This window comes from Alexandromys fortis, unplaced genomic scaffold, assembly GCF_014885135.2.
Source record: "Alexandromys fortis isolate MF-2015 unplaced genomic scaffold, M_Fortis_MF-2015_v1.1 scaffold_78, whole genome shotgun sequence".
Taxonomy (NCBI): domain Eukaryota; kingdom Metazoa; phylum Chordata; class Mammalia; order Rodentia; family Cricetidae; genus Alexandromys; species Alexandromys fortis.
Window position 1 is genome coordinate 391,266 of NW_026067977.1, and position 26,529 is coordinate 417,794.

The 26,529-nt window shown below is 45.3% G+C and overlaps 1 protein-coding gene across 1 annotated transcript in view; it reads left to right on the forward strand.

The window, feature by feature from the left end:
* Positions 1–450: 450 nt before the first annotated feature.
* The window catches only part of Tbx15 (T-box transcription factor 15), a 102,245-nt gene continuing 76,166 nt past the window's right edge, over positions 451–26,529 (forward strand). Inside the window, exon 1 of the mRNA XM_050157594.1 lies at positions 451–688. Within this exon, the coding sequence (XP_050013551.1) occupies positions 484–688 (205 nt within the window). The 5' untranslated portion in view covers positions 451–483. The remainder of the gene's footprint in view (positions 689–26,529) is intronic.

The window sequence follows — 26,529 nt, forward strand, 5'->3', positions numbered from 1 at the left end:
AGAGTGGAATTCAGGGGGGAAAAATTTCCCAGAAGTTTGGAACAGGGGAAGGACGGGAAGACCGAGAGGGGAAGGGGGGAGAGGGAGGAGAAAAAGAAAAAGGGAGGAGAGAATTTAAAAAAAAGACAGAAAGAAAGAAAAAGAAAAAAGAAAGAAAGATGAAGTCCAGTCTGCAAGGCTTGTGAGCGCCTGCCCTGGTGGGTGGGAAACTGGACTCAGCGCTCATGCAGCGAGCGGGCGGCGTTCCTGGCGCTCGTTCCTAGAATCTGGGGTAGCTGGGGGCACCGGTCTGATCCGGCGGTCGAGGGCGGGGGAGGACACGGAGGGAGGGCGCAGATCACCCGCGGAGCCGCCGCCCCAGCTCCGGCCGCGGAGCCGCCGCCTCTTCAGGGCCGGGCCCGGCAGGCGCTCCGAGCGTGCGGCCGCTGGGCTGCCAGCTCAGTAGAGCGCGGGCGAGAGGGGACCCGGGTGCGGGCGGCTAAAATGAGTGAAAGGAGAAGATCTGCAGTCGCCCTGAGCTCCAGAGCACATGCCTTCTCCGTTGAAGCCTTGATCGGCTCAAATAAAAAGCGGAAGCTGCGAGACTGGGAGGAGAAAGGGCTGGACCTGTCCATGGAGGCGCTGAGTCCCGCAGGCCCACTCGGAGACACAGACGACCCGGCGACCCACGGCCTGGAGCCCCACCCGGGTGAGTGTGTGAGATCGGACTAGGGGAGGCGGGTGGAGAAGGAATACCAAATGATATGCCTGCGTGTGGAGAGAGGCCCGGCCCGCTGACTCCCTGCCTCGCTCCGACGTGGGTTTCTTTTTCTTGGCATAAATAACTTGAGCCTCCCTAAATTCGCCGGAACCAATTTGGGGGGCTGGCCCGAGCCTTGCATTCTAATAGCCAATTTCAAGCAGGCCTTCTTGCATTCGTTCCCTTCTCTTGTAGTAGAGAACAAGCAGCATTTTGAGGCGCCCACTCTGAAGGACTAAGGGTCCCTGGGTTCGGAAGAGCGCAGTCAAAGACACTGGAGAAAGAGCCCAGTTGATTTGAGACTTGCTTCTGAGAGCTCCCTGGCGCTGGCCTGTGAAACCCTTACCGGGGTCGTGGGAAATGCTCCGTTTTTCTCATTTAGTTTCTCTCCCACCTAAGATTTAGATGGCGAAGAATAACTGTATTTCTGTCTCACTGGAGACATAATTAGACGATATATCCTGAAACTTCGGTCTTTATTCAGGGCCCTCATTTCTGTATTTGGGTGGGTGAATGTTTTAACTAATTTGTCTTGGATCTATCTGTATCATACACATACAATATACACGGAACAGTTAAAACTCAAGGCGGATGTCAATGTGTGTATTTTAACAAACCCCAGCAAGGGGAAAACAGCCTCACATTTTCTATTAAGTGCCAAGATTTCAACAGTGCAAACCGGCCTAGGGGAACAGCTGTTGTCAGAATCCTGTATGCACAGCACACGAACACAACAGTCACAACTTGGTTTAGCGGCTTGAGAGCAAATAGTATTTTCAGTCCAGACTTCTAAAACCGTGCAGGAGGTGTCCCTGTGTACCAGCTAAACTCCAGAAGTAGCAGACCCAGCTCCTACGGCTTGGGGGAGGGGAGGTGGAGTAGGGCAACCACCCACACAGGGATGGGAGAAGCCAGTAAGCTGGAGAGCTTGGAGATCCTGGCCTAAAAGCTGGCCAAAGCCAGAAGAGGGACAGCTGTCGCTTACATTTTCTCTTTCGGCTCTGACAGTTCAGTTTCCACGCTCCCGAGGCTAATAATAACGCGATTAGCCAGAGACCCGCGGAGACAGAGCTTTAGAGATTCTCCGTGTTCTTGCAGCCTGTTACGGAATTTCGCGTTAGTGCTGGGGAATTATTTTTATTAGTCGATGAAAAGAAAATTAAAAGGAGATTTATTTTGTCCATTCACGACTTTCTCTCTTTGGGAGAGAGGACAGGTCCACTCGGACCTCTGCGTGGGCAATATAGGATGGAACGCATGGTAATGTGCGTCCCTTCTTTCGCAAGAGCCCGTTTCCTCTCCGAAATGATCTGTTCTGAGAATTTCGCTAAGGCATCGGTACAGTTAATGGAATATGTTGCAGGCCTTCTGACAACTTTCGATTTGGGAGTCACTTTTATTTTATTTCCCCAACAGTGGAGAAGGGAGAAATTATTCTACTTAGCAAGACTGATATCTTGTCAAAGGAGCTTTTCCCTGGGGGAGAATCTAGGTTGCTGGAAGTGTGTCCAGGGTCTTTTGTTCAAAAGGGCCAACATGTGGGGTCAAAAGCATAGGCATAGTTTCACAACTTTCCCCTTCTGCCACCCTTCTTAGCAGGAAGTGAGGCGAGCAAGGAGAGGGGATCTGTAAAAGAGACTATACCAGACACAGGCATAAGCGTGGGGAGCCAGTCTCTAAAAGTTTGTTTAGTAGTCCATAGTCCCTGCCTGACAAAGATGCAGTATAGAGCGAACCTTACAAAACACAGTTCAGTTTGTCTGTCCCGTTATTTTATCACTTGTTTGGAAAAGGCAAAGGGTACATGGGAGTTCGAAAACAGGGAACTGTTTCTATGAGAAAGGTTTCAGGAGCGGGAATCCAAAATTGAGAGCACTCCGTAAGCCAGCATGGCCTTGGGAATACAGGGACCCCAGGTTGAAGCTCTGGCAATGGCTAAAAGGCTGTCTTCTTCTCTACACTTGGAGTGAGAAATCACCCTTCAGGAAAAAGGTCCCCTTGATGTGGAGACACGTTGAGCCCTGGTGTCATAGCAGCCCATTCTGGACCTAATTGTAGACATTGTGAGCAGAAATTGGGGACCTTGTCGTTTTGTTTTCTCTTCTAGTATAGTACCCTGACCCCTCAAAAGGCCACGATTAGAGACATGTATAGAGACATGTATAGAATTGCTTAGGCGACTGACCCACCCTGTTCAAAGCAGTGTCTTTCTCCTACTGGGTTCCATAATTTGTCTTTTCTCAATTTGGGCGGGAGAGGTTGCTGTGTTGGTTGCTAGTCCTAGGCAAAGGGAGAAAATAAATACAAAATAAAACCAAAATTGCCTCGGGCCTGGAGCCTGATCAAATACTCATCGGGCCAAAGAAGCCAGCTTCGTTGTTCTCACCATCTTCTCTTTGAACCGATTCAACTATTTTCGATCAGCCCTACCCGACCTGAAACCATCAGGACCCTCAAACAACTTGAACTGGTAAAGTTAAACTGTAAAGCAAACTTTAATTCCGAGAGTCGCCGGCCGTTTGCTTTTTCACAACCAGAGTTTCTTTCCGGGTCTGGACAAAGTTGGCTTTAGTTAGCGCCTGAGCACCCCAAGCCTGAGGCGCAAACATGTAGCAGCGGGTGACCAGCCAGTCGAGGCCTTCCCTCTGCAGGCAACTCACTGGTCAGAGGACGCAATATTTATTTCAAAAACTTCCAACCAACGCCCCATAGTCTCCCAAATCTCTAGGCCTGAGGGGCTTCTGCTCAGACTCCTGCCTTAGTCTCCGGTTGGCACTCGCTCCCGCACTCCCTGAATTTGGAGAAGACGCTGGGACTTAGGGTGTAGAGGCCACCGGCAAGAGGGAATCTCAAGGCCCTGGCCTCTGGCTAAGTTCAACAGAGGAAACTTTCACCCAGGATCGGCTGAACAGCTGCTGTGGCTGCGGCCTTGAAAATGTATTTCGGGCACTCGGCGGCGCCCTCGGTGCTCGGACCCCTCCGACGCTCAACTGGTTCTTCCCCACCCCCCTACGTCTGGCTTAGACATTTCCCGCCCGAATCTTCAGCAGAGAGCGGCCAAGGCCCGGTCTCCTGCGGAGCGAAATAATTCAAACCTTCTGGGAAGGAATTTCCCCGTTTTTCAGCCTGCAGGCCGAAGGCCTTGCGGCCAGCCCGGGTTCTACGGGCCTAGGGAGGTGGCATCCCTTGCGGCTGGGCAGGTACAGGCAGGTACAGGCAATAGACACTCCGCACACTCGTGCATAAGCAGAATTTCTTAACATTTTCGTTCGCACCCACGCGCGCAAACCCTGGTAAAACTAGACAAGGGAAAAGCCCGAGCAGGAACCTCCGCTGCCCTAGAGCAAGCATTTCCTTCCTAGTTTCCTCCGAGTTAGCACTGAGACTAACTGGTCACATTCATTAATCTACCAGTGTATTGTTTGTTTGCTCAGAGCAAAACGGGGATTTCAATCCTGACGTTATCCACCCCATTCCCAATAGGGACATGGGGTGAAAGGGAGGAAGTGACTTTGCACTGACGTTTAACAAACGGATACAGAGGGATGAGTTGGATGTCAGCGCAAAGAATATTAATGTCTAGAATCAGCCAAGACCCAAGATGGGTTTAGATGCCCGGGGTAAGATGTGAAGAACCCTACGCAGCTGTTGAGGGTCTGCCCACAGGACTGTAACTTCTCCGTGCTGCACTGAGTGCGCTGCCCCTGACACACAAGCGGGCATCCAGGGTGCGGTAGGCACCAGACAAGGAACTAAGTGGGCCTTGGAAATTTGCCGTCCATACGGTCTTCCTCAGAGGCTACCCCCTTTGGTAAGTGACCTTTTGTGAAGAAGCAAAGGAGGAGGTAAGAAGCGAATTTGTCATTGATTGGAGATTGTTCACTGGAGAATGAAGGCCAAGAGTGCGTTTCCGAACGCGGGTCAGACACTGTGGATGCACGGGGCTAGGAGAGCTTGTCTCATCATTTGCTCCTATGCAATGGGAATTGGTTTTGCAGACTCTACGTAAAATCCCAGCGGTGGGAGAAACCATGGGGGTGGCGGGTAGGAGGAAAGTAATCCTAACTCAGTCGGTCCCAAAGAAACAACAACAGTAAACAGCTAGACTGCCGCCAGAGGCCAGGGAATGGGGAAATTTAGATGACCAGAGTTTCCTGTGAACCTTGCTGCGGCTGATTCCTTAGCAGTTAGCCCCACCGAGTCAGTAGTCCACTAACTAGGCTCAGGACTGCACAGTACTTTCACTATGTCGCCACGGAGTTCGGAGGGCTCATTCAAACACCTCTAGCCCACGGTCCGCAGGGCACCTCAGACTCCCCTCTACCCCCCACCCCCGCCCTCCCCGTCCCGGGTCCAGAGCAAACCTAATGACAAAGGCTTCCTATGCAAATCCGCGCACAACCTAGGGGCTTTGAAACTCTGAATTCTATCCCCCCCCCACCACCTCCCGAGGGCTTCTCCATCGCCCGGTTTCTTACATTTCTCATTGAGCAATGCTTTGGAGTTTACAGCTAGCCATTTTGGGTTTACTGATTTTGTAGATGAAATTCCCATAAAGTTCATAGGGTGACGTTAATGTAGGGAGGAGGAAAGAAATTTCTTGGATTGGAATTCAGGCAGAGATTAAACCGATATACACCCCATGACGTTTTTCTTATACCCCGTGTATCCTCGTATCAATAAGCCCCAGAGCTGTAAAATTTTAATTATGAAAGAAAATTGTTAGTGTAAACTATCTTTAATACATACGGTCTGTGTGGAGCGAGTGAACAGTGATCTAAAACGCTTAATCTGAGAGTCAACCCAAGAAAACTCAGAATATTGGAGAGGTGTACTTCCCTTTTCTCCGTACAGTTTCTTTGCATAGGACCACAAACCTAACAGAAACCCTTCATCTTTAACCACACCTGTCGAACTAGACAGAAGCAGAGAGAAGGACAAAACAGATGCAGCCCGGTGCAGAAGACCTCATTGCTGTTTGCTCAAACCTACCCGATGGCATTCATTGCTGTCGCTAAAACGCCGACTATTCCAGATCCATCACAGACAGTCTGTTAGCAGGAGATAACAATATCAATATGAGAGACAAATTCTGGCGATTTTAATCACGAACCCCGGTATTGGAAATGCAGAGATCCTTCTGACGAGGGTCCTGAAAGGAGCTGGTTCTTTCTTGCTTTCAAAAGCCAACTACATATTCCCGAACTCACCCTCCCACCTAAGGCTTAACTTTTGACTTTTGCAAAAGAAGGGCAAAACAGGCAGTTATGGACTGTGAAATCTCTTCGGCCCTCTCATGCACAGGGTTTATTCTGACTCTGTCTTTTCTGGTTTCTAGGAAGCCTGGAATTTTATATGCACATGATTGAGATACTCCCCGGGTCTGCACAGGGAACAGCAATTAGCAAATTTATAAATCAGGTCTGTTTACACTTCTTTGGGGAAAGATAATCATTAGTTAATTTAAGTGAGGCCCTTGCTCCAAGCATCCGGGTGGAAAATGAGACTTGGAGGGGAGGACCTGCTGTGAAATGGAAGAAGTGGGGGACTTAAGCACCTGGAGAGGACTAATCAAGCTTATTCAGCACCACTAATGGCCTTGCTTAGAGGCTGGGTGTTTTGTTGAGTACAAACTGCTAAGGAGCTTTTGATACCAGAAGTGAAAACAGGCAATCTCTACATGGATGCTGTATTAAAACAAATGAACAAACACACTGCTATCCAGCTTTGGCCTTTGTAAAGGTGTAAAAAAAAATAGTACAAGTTTATACATGCGAAAACCATGGCACCCTGTGCACTCTATGACCACAGCCAACCTCAGAAACATACGTGAATGGTGGGATACAGTTAATAAATCAGGGAAAGAAGCTCCCCCTTTCTCTGACCCCCTCCGTGTGTATGTGCGCGCGTGTACAGGCATGTGTGGGTGTGAGAGTGAGTGTGTAGGGTATATCCAGTTTAACAGATTAGGAATACATTACTTGAGAAAGAAAAGTTTTTTTTTTATCAATTTTATCTATACTTTAAAGTCTAGAAAATTTGAGATTTGAAACTTCTAGATATGGACTATTTTCATTTATTTCTTAGACCCACCTAGCGATTTTGAACAAATTCTAGGAGAAATATCAGAAAAATGAAATTATATAAAGTTGATTAAATATCAGGCGCTGGCAGCAAGTTTTCTCCCTCAGTCGTTTAATTTTGTGGCTAATGCTGGTTTTAGTTTGTGTGGCCAGAATGTTACTTTCAATTCTAAACAGTAATATCTTCCCCCTAGCCAAGGAGGAAGTAAGTGGAATAGGAGAAGTCTAGATAATAATTATATTTTGTAGAGTTGAGATAAGCATTGCAAATTGGGAAAATTAATTTAGGAACAAATGAAACACATGTAGAAATATATCCCCTAATTGTCTTCTATTTTTTCTTTCTCTTCCTTTCTTTCTTTCTTTCTTTCTTTCTTTCTTTCTTTCTTTCTTTCCCTGTCCTCTTTCTTCCCTTCTCTCTCTTTAGCCCCACATAGTTGTGAAGCTTTAGATAAGATGGGTGATGAAAACTGCCACATACTTTATAGGATGAAACTGTAAGACACCACAAACTTTTGGGTCTATCAGCATGGGGATATTCCTTTTCCATCCCAGTAATCAGGAAGCTGAGGCGCAGTCGAACCTATATGAGCTCAAGGTCAGCATGATCTTTAAGAGTTCTGGCCAGCCAGAGCTGCATAGTGAGACACTGTCTCCAAAACAAAACAAAACAAAACAAAACAAAACAAGAAACAAAAACCTGAAAATAAACGCGTCCTCAGTGGTCCTTATGTTAGTGGGAGCCCGGGAGCGGTCTGTTTAGTAACTAGACACGTTTCCTGAATTGCATAGCCTGCGGCTTTCTCTGCTGTTCCCTGTCCTCCGCCCCCAGCATAAGGAAAAGACCTCACCTATGAATGGGGACAGTTAATCTTGCTCTCTGCTTTCTCGCGCCTCGCGTCGACGCCCCAGCCTCCCTGTCACTGGGAAAACGGCAGTCTTTCGAGCCTCTCAAGGAATTTCAGCTGACATTTCACCAGGGAAGGACTGGATTGGATACTTCCCGGTGAATCCATAGTTCGGGTGACCTTCACAAGCGTGCAGTGGCCGCGTCGGTCAGGTCACACCGGCCTGGTCGCGATCGGCCAGGCGGTGCAGAGAGTTGGAGATCGCGCGGGAGACCCCTGCACAGCTCTGGGCCGACTGAGCTCCCATCCTGGCCTGACGGGCCGGGGCCGCAGGCACCGGGTGTGGGGGATGGAGGGTAGGGTAAGGGGAAGCAGCTCTGAGTCTTTGAAACTGTGGAGTCCTGAGTCCGGTCTCCAGAGATGGGTCTTGCGCGTTGTCTCTCTAATTACGTACTGGAGAAGTGAGAGGGCTCTCGGGTAACCCGGGAAGGCTTGGGAGAAGCCATCCCTCAAAAACAATCAGACTCCCCCCAAACAACGAAAGAAAAACAACGGAACCCAAAGATCTTACACCTCACGCCCTGAGGGAAGTTTGAGTTTTGCTTTCATCAGGCTGAACAAATTTCCGAGGAATCAAACTGACTTCAAACATTAGCAATTAGAAACCACGAGTCCCTCGGCCTGAAGAACTTTTAAACCTTAACCATTTCCAAATGGGTGATTCTAGGGTCAGTAAATATTGTAGCCAGTCTGTTAAAAAGGAAGAAAAGCATATTGTTGGTTATGTTGCCTGCTTACGGTAGAGTCCTTTCAGGACCCTGCGTCGCCCCCTGCGGACAGAGGGGCCTGAAAATGACTGTCCTTCAGTTGTTCTTGGGAAGATGGTGCACACAGAAGTAGTGACTTCCATAAAAGAGAACCTCCTCAACTTTACAAAGTTGACCCGCGTGGCCTGGACCTAAGCCTAGAGTTTTGTAGCTTTACTGTGTCCTAAAAACACAACTGGTCTTCTCGGTGGGAAGGGGCAGAGCATTTTGAACTGGTAACTGTGTACATAGTTACCAGTTCAAAATGATAGATACTTTCCCCGAATTCAACATTTTTCAACTCAGAATCTTTTTTGATTTGTTTTTGTTGATGTTGTTAATGGTACAGCCCGAAGGGTTGTGTTTATAAAGCATTTAGAGGGGGAAAAAGGTTTAGTTTGAAATTTAGAGGTATAGGGAAGATGGTGGAGCAATATGGATCGAAGACAAAAGGACCAGAGGGTTCAGAAACACAAGTAAGGATGTTGTTTGTGACTCTGCAAAAGCCTTACACACAGTCTCCATATTCCATTCTATGTCCCCGTGTTTCAGTAGGAAGAAGGTGGGACCCACTTAAAGCAGGAGGCTTAAATTCTAGTGCTGGCTTTGGTATTAATGGTGAAATACGGTATAAAAGCAGACACATTAATGTTGAAAGAAAGTTTTAAAACTGTTTCATAGCGGCTAGTGAGGCCTCGGTTTCTGGCTTGTGAGATGAGAGAGCCAGTTTCAAATGAAACATGAAGCCCATTTAGCTTCAAGATTCCACAGCCCCCGGTTAGCTTTTGTTTTGAATATTAACACTTTCTCCTAATGCACCTTGGCCAATACTTGACCTGCCCTTTACACCACTGGAATGAGAGAAATTTTACTGCACTTGTGGAACGTTGCAGCTAAGGTCAAAAACATTTAGAGCTAAAATTAGGTGCTTTCATGCAGCTCTTGAAATTATATTAATATCACATGTTCAGAAATCAGAGATCGGAGATTTCCAGTCCTGTGTGTTTGATGCCTAAATGAAAAAGGCCAACAAGGGCTCTAGGGCACTGGTGAATGGAAAGGAAACACGAGTGATTTGTGCTTTGACGATGTATCATTCGCTTCCCAGAAACAATCATAAAAACTAAGTATCTGAAAAATAAAGAAGGAGAAAAGCAATGCATCACTGGTGAATGGAAATGGGGGAAATTGCTTGCCTTCTGACACTGCTTGAGCCTGCCGGAGAGCACTAGTAACTATTTTCCATGTCTCGCCTGCTAAGCTGAGATCTTGATCTGGCAGGGATGTGAGAATGCTAAAAGGATGACTTAGTAACAGGCAAAAGGCTTGTCAACAAGATAGATCAGAAGACAGCTTAGCATTCAAGACCTCTATTCATAGCCGCTGAACTTGAGGGCAGGGTCAGCGGCAGAAACCGGGCCCAGCACACACCTAGCAGCCTGGGGAGATCCCTATTCCTTGCAGATGTCTGCACCCCAGGGCTGGCTTCCCACCCTCGTCTAGGACCTCATTTTGCACAGATCCTGTTTGGACTCCTATAATCCTGGGATATGCAAATTTTATTACTTCCCCTTGACCCATTACTGTTCTAGAAATTGCTAAAGGAGAAGGGCCTTGTTTTCATTGCTTTTGTTTTTTTTTTTTGAGAGCTTAGCATTTAGGAAATGATAAAATTACAATGATAATCATAGCCCAATACAATGATAATAAATGGCAGCATTCATTAGATGTGTAACGTGTCAGCCATTGTGCTGATATTTAAAGTTTTATGTATATATACATATATACACACATATATACATACCTACATATATACACATACATATATACACACACAGACACACTTTCTAATTATTTATATGCAGCAAGTACATATATGAAAACAGAGTTACTTTTACTGTGTTATTTCTTTTTTAAAAAGAGACTGATTTATTTATGTATACAAGAGCTCTGTAGGGCGGTGATGGTGCACGCCTTTAATCCAAGCACTCGGGAGGCAGAGGCAGGCGGATATCTGTGAGTTTGAGACCAGCCTGGTTTACAAGAGCTAGTTCCAGGACAGGCTCCAAAACCACAGAGAAACCCTGTGGGGGGGGGGTGGAAGCTCTGTCTGCTTGTACACCTGCACGCCAGAGAGGGCATCAGAGCTCATTATTCAAGGTTGTGAGTCACCAAGTGGTTGCTAGGGATTGAACCTGGGTCCTCTGGAAGAGCAGCCAGTGCTCTTAACTGCTGAGCCATCTCTCCAGTCCTGTGTTATTATTTCTGGTGTAGTGACTGCATCAGTTACGCAGGATCCTGGTTCTAAGCTCAGATGCTTGGGGACACATTGCAAGCATTAGAGCTCTGGTTCTAACACTTCTTAATTGTATGGGCCCCTTAATGTCCTTTAACACAAGTGTGTGCATCCGTGGAACAGCAGCAATAAATGTGGCTATCCAATGGTTGTTACTAGGATCAGCTGAGACGGTACACATACAGGAAGAAAAGATGTATCTCAACGTCTGCCATTCTGTCCACATGAGTTGGCAATGGCTGAACATTGTAATCTATAAGCAGACAGGGTGCATTTCCTTAAATTGTTTTTGGAAGAGCGGGTTCCTCACCCATTTATAGCCTATGATTGGAAGCAGCACAGGGTCCGAGTATATATGGTAAATTAGGTAAGTAGAACTGAGCTACTCAGTAGTCCACTGAGACAAAAATCCAGAAGCCGATGGGTTCAAAGGGAGAAAGTGGAGATGCTCATGGAGATCCATGCTGCCCTGCAGCAGGAGGGAATGCTGGGTAGGTGGGAGATACGACTGGACTGCACCACTCAAACTTACCGGCTCCTCTAAGACCTCAGTTCAGGGGGCAGAGCAGTATGTCTGGAGGCAGAGAGACAGACGAACACTAGAGCTCTCTGGCTCATGTCTATCTGCAGCCCAGAGTTTTTAGATGGTTAACCCTGGCTTGACAGAAAATCGGAAGACTGACTATTTCTTTGGAAAAACAGACTCTGACGGAACCCCAGGGCTGCAATAATTAGTTGAGGGCACAGTAGTTTAGGATTACTGTGCTATTTGGTTAAGAAATTAGAGGTAGGACAGGTGTGTGAGGGGCGGGGGGGGGGAGGGAAGAGAGGAGAGGTGGAGGAGGAAGAGGTGGTGAGGAAGGGGTTAAGGGATAAGTTGAAGGGATCACTTAGAGATTCATTTACTTTTATTTTATGTGTATGGGTGTTTTGCCTGCATGTATGTCTGTGCACCACATGTGTGCATAGTTCATGGAGGCCAGAAGAGCCCATTGGATCACCTGGAACCAGATTTACAGGCAGTTCTGAGCTACTTTGTGGGCACTGGGTTTCAAACCCTAGACCTCTGGGAGGGCAGCCAGCACTTTTAAATGCTGAACCATGTCTCCAGTACCACGAGCTTAGCTTAAAGGAAAACCTGCAAGTATGAGGAGGGAAAGAGCTTGGGGATCTTTTAAAAGAGAAGCAGTGGGGACCCCAGACTGGACCAACATCTGACTGCCCCTCCTGCCTGTTTTTCTTGCTTCCAGATGTTAGAAGCTCACAATTTGCTCTTTTTGTTTTTAATGTTGCGGCACCCTAAACCTTCTTCCTATCTTGTTCCCTGGCAGTGAAGGGAGAAGGCAGCTTCTCTAACGAAGAGGGACAGAGGAGTGAAGCCTTTCTGAGTCTTTTCAGGCAGCCTAGGACCTTTCACGACAAGCTCTCAGGCCCTGGCACTGCAGACAAGTCAGGTCTTTGAAAGTCTTTTCATGTCAGACGGTTTGTTCATTCTCTCTAAATATTTTTTTATAAGTGTGTGTGTGTGTGTGTTTGCATGCATGCATACATGCAGGTGCCCTCAGAGACCAGAAGAGAGTATCAGATTTCCCGGAGCCGGAGTTACAAGGGGTCGTGTGTGGCTCATGTGTATGCTGCGAATGTATCCCAGGTCCTCTGCAAGAGCAGCAAGTGCTTCTAAACACTCAAGAACCTATTGAGGCCTTAATCACTCACTTGCTACGCTTACACCTCAGAGAAAGATAATTGTTTCTCCATTGTGCAGACCAGGAATTAAGGCTCAAAAGATTAAATATCACAGCTACAACCATACAACTCCAGTTTACCCTAACCTATCTGGCTAGATTCTGAACCTTGCTGTGTCGACTGCCAGCATCCTTGCCCACTACTCTCTGGAAATGACTCTTGACTGCTTGGGGAAAGCATTCTGACCTTGCTCCCTGCTATACCCCAAACAGATCATTAATTGTAGTAAGAACTTATTTACATTTTAGGTCTCTGTGCTTTTGTTGTTGTTAGTCCCTTCTGTCTTCAGGTGGCTATAATGGTACCCACTCTAGAGGGCAGTGGCAGAAGGGTCAGTGGGGTTTCTAAGTCATGATCTCTGGAATGAGACATGGTCAGCCTTCACACTGTGTCCTTCCTTCCTTCCTTCCTTCCTTCCTTCCTTCCTTCCTTCCTTCCTTCCTTTCCTTTCCTTTCCTTTCCTTTTCTTTTTTTTTTGACTGTAAGGAACAGAAATCTCAAGTCTGAAGGATAATGGCTCCATACTGAATTCGACCTAAAGCCTCCTCATCCTAAATCCCCTCCTCTACAGTGAAATTCAGGGACAACTAAGGGCTCTGTTTTACCCATTCCCTGTCTCCACTCACAATGGGGTGGATGGAGTCTTATTGGTAATTGATTCAAAATGGAACAGCTTAGGAAGGTATCAGTTGCAGCGACAGGCAATTCCTGCGATCCTAAGTACTGTTGATTTTCTCAAACTTAGCAATCACAGCTGAAATCCCTTTGCCATGGATTGAATTTACAAAGGAAGAGATTCTGATTTCCACAGTGGCTTCTTTTTAATGCCTGAGGATTAGGAAACTGCCTTGAGGGCCCACTGCAAGTACACCCACTCTTCCAGTCGGGGCTTTAACCTCTCAGTGGCTGCTCTGATTCATTTGTTTGTAACAGCTCTATTTGGAGCAGCCTTGTTTGCTACAGGGTCTGCTACTTGCAGGAATCTGTCATCCTGATAAACACTTATATTCACACTCCATTTTCTCCTGCCCTGCTGTAACTGGATGAGACGCCAGCAAGAAAGGACTTATCAGAAAGTTTCTTTCTTTTCTTTTTCTTCTCTCTCTCTCTCTCTCTCTCTCTCTCGTCCACCTGTTCACTGTCTCTCCATCACTTTCCCTCCCACTCTATAGAGCCTTCCTCTCTCAGAGTCAGATGTCTCCAACAGGGATTTGGGGAAAATCTACACCCACTTACCTCCCCGATTTCCATGTATAGATTTTTACCATTAATGCATTTTTGGTGCTGTTTAATTGTACAGTCTGTTATATTCCTGTCTGCTGCTTCTGGGGAGAGAAAAGTGGCTTTTACAAGCTGAAATGGGCCCGATGTCAAGTCCATCTCCGTTTTACAGTCTCATTCTCCCCCACTGCCAGCCCTACTCCACATAGGCAGCTAACTGAGGGGGTTCCATCTGCTCTTTCAGCAACAGAAGCATATGACTCTCTGGGTCTACTTCCTTTCCCAAGGAATGCAGATTCTCGAGGTGCAAATGAAGAGGTGAATGCTACAGTCTTGCTGCTTTTCCAGATCTCATCCAGAAACAGAGATCCTTCAAGATGTGCCGCTAGCCTGGCTGTGGCCCTTTTGTCTTTTCACCTCTCCTCCAGCATTTGGAGCACTAGCTGCAGAACTGGCTGAAATCCAGGGAGCCTTAGATGCCATCTGGTGCATCTGTCCGTTACACATTAGAGTGTGACGTCACAGAGATGTAAGGTTCTGTGATATTCTGACTGGGTGGTGTGTGTGTGTGTGTGTGTGTGTGTGTGTGTGTGTGTGTGTGTGTGTGTGTGTATGTGTGTATAGGGCTGGAGTGATGTGGGGTGTTATGGAGATCTGGGTGTAATGCTCCTTAGCCTGTGCGGGTGAATTGGTTCCGGATGTTAACATGTTTTCCTTGGGGCTTGGCTACATTCTTCTTTTTCTTTGCTTGTCTGTTTTCCTGCCCACATTGTTGGGCCTCCACAGCTGGGTGGCTCATTGCTAGTGAATATTGAGGTTTTCTTTTTCTTTTTTTTTTCCGGCATTGGGTGGGGACCAAACCCATGGCCTTGGGCTTGCTAGGCAGATGCTCTACCACTGAGCCAAGTCTTCAACCCTGCTAGTGAGTATTGAGAATGAGAATTATTCTCAGTTACAAAGGTAAGTTTGGGGAATGTGCACAGTTACAGTTTCACCTGGATTCTTTTTTGGGTTTTGAGGACTTTTTTTTTTTTTTTAAAACATAGTTACTCTGTAGTACTTTAGAGCCTTATCTGGGAGATGGGTATGGAATAGTCTGGAAAGCAACTAAGTTTCACACTCTACAAGCAGAAGACATTGGATGATGTGGGAAACCAAAACATAACATGAAGGCTGTTATAGGCTGGGCCCAGGCCATGTATTGAAGGCTTGGATGCTAGCTTGTGTAGCTTGAGACGTAGAACACTTAGTAGGTGAGGCCTAACTGGAGGAAGTTAGGCCCTTGGAGACATGCTCTTCCAGGGCCTTTACTCCTTCCTGTCTCCCTGCTTCCTGATCATTGTGAGGTGAGCATCATTTGTATGCCATGCTCTGCCCTCCCTTGGGGGATGTTCTTTCTCATCACAGGCTTGGAAACAACAACACAGCACTGTGACTTCTGAGACTATGAGTCAAACTTTGTATTTTTTAAATTGATTTTCTCAGGCCTTTTGTCACAGCGACAGAAAGCAGCCTCCACAGAGGGTGAGCAGATATCACCGTACAACATTGAAATGGGGGCTGGAGGGAGTGGGGAGAAGGTTCTGACTTGAAACTAATTCTTTCTCTATGGCCTTGGGCAGGTGATTTAATTACTCCGTGTCTCAGTTACATGCATGTAAAGTGAGAGTAGTCATACGTGTTTTAAGTCTGGTGTGAGAATTTATTGAGATGGGTTTCAAGAACTTGGTACCTAGTTCTTAGTGCCTAGTACATGGGAGGTGTTCAAAAAAAATCATGTCTTGCTCCAAATTTTACTTTTGGTAAAGTAGAAAACTTGAAAACTCTTCAGAATTTATATGAGAAAGCATTTAGAGAGTGCTGGACATGGGAGGTGCCAAACTCCTTTTCCCAACCCCTTTGCATGCTCTCCACAGCCCTTGTTCCTTCATGGGCTGCTTCTCTTTTCACGGTGTAGAGCTTCTGCCTTCTTTCTGTCTGGAGCACATTTCTCTTATAAAGTTCTTTCTGAGGGAAGTTCATTATTCTCCCAGGTCTCATCTTTTTCTTTCTTTCTTCCTTCCCTTCCCTTCCCTTCCCTTCCCTTCCCTTCCCTTCCCTTCCCTTCCCTTCCCTTCCCTTCCCTCCCTCCCTCCCTCCCTCCCTCCCTCCTTTCCTTTCTTAGTGCATTGCTGTTTTGCCTGCATGTGTGTCTGTTTGAGGGTGTCGGCTCCCCTGGAATTGGAGGGAGAATAGTGGGCTCTCCACTGGCATTTGGAATCTTTTGAATCTGTCACAGGTCTGAGTTGGATGGACATTATGTACACTAACATCTCTATCAGTTGACCTTTTCTAACTCGAAATATCCCTGCATCTTGGGTGTTTAAGACGAGACTTGAGGGGGCTGGAGAAAAGGCTCAGTGGTTGAGAGCACTGGCTATTCTTCTGGAGAACCCAGCACCCACATAAGGGAGGAGTAGGTGGATGGATGCCGCCAATTTATCTTTACATGGTGTCTGCTGTAGGGAGTGTCTCTTTTAGAGACATTTGCATGATTTTCTCTCAGCCTGATGCCAGTGTGCTTCTGTGAGCTAACAGTGATGAAAGACCCCAGCAAAACTTCTTGTAGCTCTCGGAAGGGTAACTGAGACCATACGAAGGTGGGTGCCTGCTTTTGCTATCGTCTTTAAAAATCTGCCCTTCCTGGGAGATAGTCATTCAGTAATCTGAGGAAACCATTTCTGAGAAAGTTCCTACCATACCATTGCCTTCACAGAATACTTTCTGACTGCATTCTGCCTACTAGTGAACGCGCACTTACAGGTGTGCCCGGCACACACACACACTGTATCCTTTTGCCCTACTAAGTTGGTATTAACTTCAGACCCCTTGGGCAATTGATAATTGATGCATGTACCCAAGGAGATGGTTTTGTGATCTTTCTGCCCTATGGACATTTTTGAGCACATAATAAATACATATCCATAACTACTTAGTACTTTTCTTTGTTCTTTACCCACAATGTGGAACTGACCATATAGGAAAACAAGTAATAGAAAAAGATTGAAAAAGGAGGATTATGAGTTCAAAGTCAGTCTGGTCTGTATAATGAGTCCTTTTTCCATAAAATAAAAATAAATGAATTAATCAAACAAGCAAACACTCCCCTGAAAATACCAAAATCAGTATTTGGTGAGCCCCATTTTAACTGAAGAACACAGTCTTACTCATCTTTGGATTCTTATGAACAAAATTCCCCAAACAGAATCAGCACTTGTCCCATTTTGGCGATGTGTTTTGTAACCAATACAGCCACTGTAAGCGTGGCTTGGCTTCAGATGACCTAGCATGAGTTATCTGCCAGTCACTTCTAGGTATGACTTCAGACAAGTCAATGGATCTTTCTGTACTCTGGAGTCTCCATCTCTAACGGGGATGAGAACACTGAATTTGAGTAAGGAGAAAAATGTTATTTAATCATCCTATCAACAAGTCATTTCTGTAGTCCGAAACTGCCGAGTGCCCTGTGCATGAAGAAATTTTTATTATGGACCTTGCTTTCCCTGAAGAGATACTAATATTTAGAGGCATGGTTAGTTTGAGGGTGTTTCTTTGACCTACCATTCTTTAAGGGTTTTAGGCTTTATGTCCACAGCAGTCTGTGTTTCTGCCCACCAGAGGGGATAAAGAAATGGAATAGAAGAAAACTCAAAAATCCTCAGCATTCAAGAGAAGTGCACAAACATATCTGCCAATGGAAGACAGAATGTGTATGCCTGAGAAAATGGAAATGGGTCAGGCTCAAGCAGAGCAACAGGAATTTCTCTGGTTTTCCCTTCCCTTGAGTTGCAAGGAATATGCAAGTGAGCTGACAGGCAGTCCTGGCCTCGTGATGGGACAGCGCGCAGGTAGTTAGCAGAGGCCAGGAGAACCGTCCAGAAACGTAAATCTCTGAGCAAGCCCGAGGGTTGAGCACTAGGTCATTAGCCATAAACAGTCAGGGATGGACATACACACGTGCCAGATGACTTTTGGTCCCCATGGGGCTGTCCTGGGCCTGACTTAGGAAACAAGGAGGCAAGCAGCATTGCTTTGCTGTTTCCTTTTGTCCTGTGTGTCTTCTGACCTTTCTTCCTATTGTTTGTCACTGTGCCTTGCTGTAAGGAAGAGATGTTTGGACTCTGCTGCTATGCCCGCAGGGGTGGTGCATTACTAGGGCTCACCTAGCACCACTGCAGAGTCTGCGGAAATGGTGACTTTTGACCATTGTCTTATATTTGAAACATTGAAGAGTGGATGCTGGGAGCCGATTTGAGTGGCCGCCATTACAAGATGGCATTTGGCCCCGGCCTCGCTTGATAAATAACTCCATATTAAGGTTGTAGTTCTTCCACCAGAAAACAGGGTGAGTTGTGATCTAGCTGCCCACACTCCCTCTGACCGGCAGGGGAACTTCCTTGTGGTCTGTAATTGACAAGGATGTTCCCCTGCTTTCTTTCTGGCCGTGGGTCTCCAGAAAAGCAGTTAAAGTATCAAAGTATCAAAGGTTGCTAGGCAGACTCCCTATATAAGCAGCTATAGCTCAGAGCTCGGGGCTCCTCGCTTTCTGCTCTCCCTTCAACCAAGAAGCTCCAATAAAGCATGATTTGGGAAGAATCCTTGTCTGGTGGCTGTTCTTTCCTGCTGGTCAGGGAGTTCTCCGCAACTGGTGAAACTTCCAATGCACCCCAACAGAGCTGGGGCAGCTCTTGTCTTGAGCGCAAGAGTTCACTTTTCCTACAATCATGATGGCCGAATCTTTGCTTTTTCCTCCCTCCCTCCCTCCCTCCCTCCCTCCCTCCCTCCCTCCCTCCCTTCTTTCTTTCTTTCTTTCTTTCTTTCTTTCTTTCTTTCTGTTTTATGAGTCTTTCTCTGGTTGAATAGCTTTAATCTTCAATCATGAAGATACTTCTTCAAGATGCATTTGTAGGCCACTCATGATTACTGCCTATCAGACTCCATGGATGGTTATATGTCTTAATAATTTGGAGGAACATACAACTTCAACACAGTGCTTTTCATTATCTTCTTTAGAGAGGGATTATGGGCCTTTTAGGAGGGAGACACATAAAAACTCCCAAAGATCTAGTCCTAAATAATTGAAAATTCCGTTTGCGGGCGTCTCGATGGTGAGGCACTGCAGGTGCTGAGGTTCATTGTGAGGAGCATACATTAGCCATAAAGATTTGGATGCTCCCACACATTCTTTAGCAGCCTGATTCACAATTAAATTATGGGCTTTCCTTCAGGTCTTCAGAGGCCAGAGGGTAAGGATAAATATCCACAGAGAGTAACTCCAGAAGCCCGATGTCGTGAGGTGAGCACATAGACCGTGCTGACCTTTGGATAAGGGAGATGGGATAACTTGCAGCCATGGAATTTAGGGAAAAGGTTATTCCTGAAGCTGCACGAACTATAGGAAATGAGTAATGTGCTCAGGATGCTAAGGACCTTGGACTAAGTATTCAGGATAAGGGTTCTATGGCTGCTATGCCTGCTGCCGTTCGTAACTTTCAGGAGGGCATCTTTTTAGCCAGGGTCTTGCTCCTAACCTATGTTAGCTGTCGTGGACTTAAAGTAAACCATCACCATTCTATCCCGGGAGACCTGGAAACTGACTTGTTAGCTCCAATATCATTTATGGTTTTTAAACCAAGCTTAGTGTGCTCGATAATCAAAGGAGAGCTTGACATCGGAAACGAGTCTGGGTAAAGGAGCAAACCCCTTCTGTCTGGATCTGGGGTTGTGGTATTCATGGGCTAGATAGAGCCCTACATCCATACTGTGTACATGTGATGGACTAGATGGAGCCCTACATCCATACTGTGTACACGTGACCTTAACAACGTGTTGTGAAAGCCCAGACCAGAACTTCAAACTAGTTTCCATGCAGAGTTTCTGAGTCTTCCCTTCATTTACCCATTCAGTATTTTATTATATGTGTAAAACATCTTTACCCCGTTCTTCAGATATTCTGAACAGTCTCCATGAATATAGCTGTATTTATTCTATTTTCAGCCATGGGATTTATAGTTACATATTATCAGAGGTCACTTTTTGAAGTATATGAGTTTTCGTCAAATGTGTATAAATAATTTTGGGGGGTTGACAAATTAATTTTCTTTGCAAAAGGAACTTTTGTTGCTTTTAGGAGTGGTGTTCTAGAGAGACATGATGACAGACAGACATTTTCAGTGATGAAGGGAGGGCAAAGACATACTTGAATTTTCATATGCCAAACTTATTACAAGTTGCATGTGTTTGAGTTCAGGCTGGAAAACGATGTACATGTGACTTTTACCTCCCATTTTGCTTAGCCCTCAGATTTCGTGTAATTATGCTTGAAATTTAAAAATATCTCATTTCAGGAGATTTTCTTTTCTCTTCCTTCCTTTCTTCCTTCCTTCCTTCCTTCCTTCCTTCCTTCCTTCCTTCCTTCCTTCCTTCCTTCCCCCCTCCTTTCCTTCTTCCCTCCCTCCCTTTCTTTCTTTCTTTTGATTTTTTTTTTGAGACAGGGTTTCTTTGCATAGCATTGGCTGTCTGGGAACTCAGTCAGACCAGGCTGGCCTCAAACTCAGAGATCCGTCTGTTTCTGCCTCTCGAGTGCTGGGATTAAAGGCAGTACTTTAATTTTTTTCTCTCTCTCTCCCTTTTCTTTTCTTTGTTTTTCTTTCTGGCTTTTCAAGACAGCATTTCCCTCTGTAGCCCTGGCTGTCTTGCTCTGTAGACGCTGGCATCCAACTCAGGGACCCACCTGTCTGCGCATCCCAAGTTTTGGAATTGAAGTCAGGAGAAAAAATTAAAATAGTTTATTGAGTCATATTTTATAGCAGTTCATAAATCATGACTAAGGAGAAAACATCAACTCTGTTTTCAGAGACTACTGAGAGGTCTTCCTGAAGAAAGATGTAAGGTATCTCCTGGAAGCAGAAGCTGGCACCATACATGACTCACTTCCCTTATCGGAGCCTTCACTTGTCCCTGTTAACGGGGACAGTGCAGCATCTTTCGGAGGTGTAGAAAATAAATGGCGCAGCTGGGCAGTGGTGGCACACACCTGTAATCCTATCTTCGGGGATGGGGGTGGCACAGAGGTAGGTCGATTCCTGAGTTCAAGGTCATCCTGTACTACAGAGTGAATTCCAGGATATCCAGAGCTCACGGGGAAATTGTGTCTCAACAACCCCCCCCCCAAACAAACAAACAAACAAACAAAAGCCAAGACATACAACGACACCAACAAACAAATGGCATTCCATGACATCGGTAGGCTGTAGTTTTTATTGCCATCTTTCAGACTTTCAGATAGTTAAAAAAAAAAAAGCTGTCTTGAAACTCTAACCATGAGAGTACCACTCTTTACAGAACTTGTTATTCGCCTTCAAGGCCTCATACACTTATTGTCTTGGAGTACTGGAAAATAAACCCGAGGTATCATACCATCTCACTGCTAAAAACTTTACTCAAGGACTTCTTAAAAAAGTCATTTTCTGACCAAAACACAGTACCATCATCACATACGATACAATTTATACTAATTTCTTGATACCATTTTAGTTAGTCCATAGTCAGCTATCCCTGATTTAATCAGAAACTGCAAATCTCTTATGGACTGCAGCAGTTCTCCTCTGATCTATAGTGTTTTAAAGCGCATCACTACACTCATGAGAGGTCTGTGTGGGGTTCCTTACTTAACATGCCTGAATGGTGCGTTACTCCAACCCGACAAAATGCTTTCCAGAGCGTTCAGATGGAGTGCGATGGCCGCAGCCTGCGTTTTAGGGCAGTCTTTAGGTAATTTGTTGGAAGCTGGCCTTGAATGCCAGGAACTGTGTCTTAGGAATGCCTGTTAGAACACACGCTTCAAAGTGTACGTCTGATCAGAGTACTCTGGAATCCAAAATTCTAGGACTACGGCAGACTTTCTTCCAGCAGCCCAAACAAATGTCATAGCTGAGAACAATGCATTCTTGTAGCAAGGTCTGAGAATGAATTTTTGCTTTACTGGGAATGATTTGTGGCTGTTGAACGAATGCGGGGCAGCAAACACTATCTGATTATAGGATCCCTAGGCAAATGAAGCGCAAGGGATATTTTCTGCTTGGGGCAAACATATCTCGTTATTCTACAGAGGTCACGAAAAGCGAAACTCCTTCGGGGTTTGAACGTTGACAACAGAATACCATGCTGGAATACGTTAGAATTAAATTTAATTTTATGCAGGTTAACTCGGGAAGCTCTGCCAGTATCCGAAACTCTCGGGCTATTTAGGTCCGAATGAGGCACCCAGTGGAACACACGCGTAACAGAGCAATACTTGATTCATCTTTTGTCTCCGCAGCGTTCACTGTGTGTCACATGACTTTTGACTGAGAGGTTCGATTCACTGAGTGGAGAGACCAGCTAATAGTTTTGATGGACTAGAGTTACGTCGACTAGGCCACAGATAACAGAATCTGAGGCGGGTGATGGGGAACACATTTTTAAAAGACATCTCCACAGAAATATTGTCTAAAAATGTTGCTAGTTATGAGTCACATCTATAATTTTTACAGTGTTCCTACCACTGTGAAATTTGAAATAGCCACCAATTAATTGAGTTATTTTAGTCCTACAGTTTTGCAATTATTCAATTAGATGCTTGGCTAACTCAAAACAATGCCAACAAACACGTTGATTAGCTTTTAGCTATAAAAATTAGTACTAATAGCTTGCAGATTCCTCAGCAATTACGTGTGCAGCATGGTGAGTCCTTGTACCTTGGTATTTGGTGTGTCTGGATGTGAAGGTTGGAACAACAAGCTTCACAGGGTCAACTCCTCTTCTTGTGGTGGTTCGTTGTCTATATGGCTAATAGAATACCATGGTGACAGTATTAGAGCTCGGATATTTATGTCTAGACCATGCACTAAGCCTTGTCTTTCCCACACATCGGGAGTCTATGTTTTAATTTTGGTCTGTGTATCTCTAGTCTTCATATCATACTTGACTTGTAATAAATGCTCAATGAATTTGCATGGCAATAAATGAATCCATCATATTTTCAGTTTTGTTTGTGCTGGGTTATCATAGTAACTACTCTGATTGATCCAACTGCCGGGAAAATTAAGACAAATAGTTGGTTTTCTACCAAAAAAGATCACTTGTGTAATACTGCTAATATTTCATATTTGTTTTCTCAAAGTACTGTCTGTCCCAGAATAGACCAAAAAAAATCACATTAAAAATTACATTTATTAAAGCCATAAAAAATGAAGTCATCTTATATTAGATGTGTGAAAACAAATGAGCACAATTTGTTCAAGGTCACCATTAGGTGGACAGGCCAACCCCGCGGCTTTACTGATAAGGCTAGCCATCTCCTTCCCTTCCCTCGGGCGGTCAGGGAAGGAGGATAAAGGGTGCACTCCAACAGATAGAACGCTGTTTTCCCCTCTGAGGACGTCTGAATGTGCAGTGGGTTTCTCTTAGTTATATGGGTTCTGCTCAAAGGCCGGGTCTGCAACGCATGGTCCTGCTGTAGCAGAGCGCCCCAACCCCAGTCTTTTCAGGAGCCCAGCGTGTCTGAGTGTGGGGTGTTAACCTGTGTGTTTCTCGTGCTGTTGCCAATAGTTCGAGAAGCATCTGTTCTGCATTTTACCTTTTACCAAACCCCTAAGAGGTGGCAGTAGTTATTAAGTATCTCCTGGGAATGAGCCTCTGCTGACCTCCACATCCGTTGAACCAATATCTGAGGAGCAAAGTACTCATGGAATGTCCCTGAATGATAGCGTCAAAGCCTCAAAGCTCATGATGACTTCTCTTCCAGTTCTCTGGAAGATCTACTGCTGTCTCTGTGTCTTAGTTCAAGATGGCCTCTTAAGTTTCTGCTTTCTACCAGACTGTGATATTAATAATTGCTATTTAGCTCTGCTTTAACTAGAAACTTAATTCAGATCATTTGTACACATGTTAAAAATTATGTCTTAGGAGATAGGTCAGGAGGTGAAACACTTTATGCATACATGAAGACTAAGTTCTAGATACTTAAAGCCCACATAAACAAGATAGAGTAGTGCCTAACTGTAACCCCTGCTCCTGGGGCAGGATATTAAGTGGAGACAGGGGAGTACCCGGAAGCTCCAGGGTTAGTTACCTGGCATGCACAATGATGAGCAACAAGAGCCCTGTCTCAATCAAGGTGGAGGGTTGATATCCAAGGTCTCCCCCACCACACACGCACTCCAACAGACCCAACTCCCCAACTCCCTTTCCCAAACTCCCAGCTTACTGTCTCAGAATAGCTATTATGAGTTTCGTTTTCTTCACTTCAGAAGGATTTATATGTCATCACATTAATGACTCGTGTGTGTGTGACCATATGCATATGTATTTGCAAACGTCACAAAACAAGATTGTTCTAGGAGACACATGGTGCTTTGGACTTCACGGTTCAACTTTTGAGCTTTTGTATTGAAGACTGTTAAGAACCATACATGCAGGTCCCCTCTGCCCTGTAATTTAAAATCATAAAGACATTATATCCTATGGATCTATGTTATCTCCTCTCAAATTTATTTTTAGTGAGACTTTAGGTTATTTTAAATAAAGCTCTACGGTTACCTTTGGGTACTCTTGTGTTGGCATTCCTAGACTAAATTCTAGAAGATGAATTGTGTGGTTGAAGTTATGACATTTAACATTTTGATGGAGAGTCCAGATAACTCTCCAAAGGGCATGTCAATCGACACTTCTCCTCATTATGTATGGCCATCTATCTTCTTCCTCCACCAACACTGTATTTAAAAAGTCACATATTTGCTAGATATGCTCTTGCCATCAAAAGTGCTTGCAAACCAATTTCTTTTCGTCCCAAGCTTGCAATTCTTCCATCAGTTTCCCATGTTTTTCTAGGTATGGAGCTCACGTTTATAGATGTACAGGGCAATTCCCTCTTCCCTTTAAACGGTTTAATGTTGCGCAGGCTTCCCTGCTCCTCTATTTACTACCATTCATGACTTTAACATATTCTTTCAGGATCCTGGGGTTCAAGTCTTCATTGCCAGAGGCTGTCAAGGTGTTGAGAAAATAAGAAATGGCACCAACTATTTCTTATTAGCCAGGGAGAGAAGAAAAGGCATGTCACTCAGAGTTTAGGAGTGACTGCAACTTCAGCTCAATTATCTTCAGATGTTTAGAATCAAGGCTGTTTCCAGACCATTTCAAAGAACGGCAGGGCGACCTGCTGAGAGCTGTGTGAAATGAACACCCTGTTACAACTAATTAGTGTTACTGTTTCCCTTGCAGTTGGGGGTGAGAGGAAATACGTGAAGGGTGTTTATCCCTTCCTGTAGTAGGAAAGAATTGGAACTGCTGGAAAGCCTGGAGGGGGACCAAGACAATGGCTGCGGCCAACTCTGGCCACCCCACTCTAAAGAGTGGCTGTGAGAAGTTATGAGCCATGCTGTGCTTGACCCGGTGCTTAGGCTTCCTTTGACCCAGGCACACATGCATCCACTCATTTTATAAGAGGCCCAAGACAAGCAGTCCATTCAGATCAAGTCAGCTAGCATTTTCTGGACATTTACAACACAGAACCGAGTAAGCAGCAGTCTCCTTTAAAGATTTAAAACTTCGGATGTCAAGTTAATTCAGTGGCTGTTTGGAGCTACTGGGAGTTTTTGGTGATAGGGGTAAGAGCATAGGGTGGACTTGAACTATGACTCTGCCTCTTACATGGTCTCCAAACCTGGGTAGGTTTTTTTTTTAACTTCCAAGTTCAATGTTCTTATTTATTCCAAGAATTCTAGAAAGTCACTAGGTGTGGTGACATGCACCTTTTAACCCCAGCACCTGAGAGGCAGAGGCAGGAGGATGCAGATGCTGTGAGATGGAGGCTGGATTGGTTTACAAGGTGAGTCCCAGGGCAGCCAGGACTATGTAGAGAGACAATGTCTCAGAAAAAAAAGAAAGAACAAAGAAAAAAAAGATTATATTAAGTCACCACAGCCAGTGGTCTAAAAATCACTGGTACCATGAAGTCACGGTTCCTTAAGAAAACGCCATGCAACACTAAAGAATAAGATGCCAAAGTAGGAAATGAGGTTAAAGAGATGGGACAATCACAGTTAGGCCTCTTAGCACTGATAAACTATGACTCCTTATCTACCGCTCATTGCTCCAGTTACCAACTCTAGGTGCTTACTGATTCAAAACACTCAGGAGCTCAAAATAACCATTCTGTCTGCTCATGATCCCGTGGGCCAGGCATCCAGGATGCAGCACGATGCTTTTCCTGTGCTCCAAGGTATCACAGGATTCCTCTGGGCTTCCTCTAAGGATGGCTGAGACAGAGTGACAGATGTGTGTCTTTCATCTCAACGTTAGGTGGTCCCCTCTGTTCTCCATGTAGTTTCTCTAGGCCGCTAGCACAGACTTCCTAGCGGCGTGCAAACAAGGCTCATCTAGCAGAGAAGTAACCTCTTATCTCTTTTCTGGAGAGTTTCAATCTTAATGGAACTGAAGGACTGATGAAAACCAGTTCTGCTTCTGAAGTCTTCCTCTTGTGTGATAACCATTCCTAAATTTACAAAGATAACATACATACCTATGGCTTGCCGAAGATCATCCCTGGAACCAATCTAACAGATTTGCTTTGAGTTAGAAATGGGTACTGTGCCTCCACCATAGAGAGGCCTTAAAAACATAGAAATTATATTTTATGGGACTCTGAAGGCTGAAGTTTAGCTCTGGGCATAGTTCTTTCTGAGATTCCCTTGGTGAAATACATGAA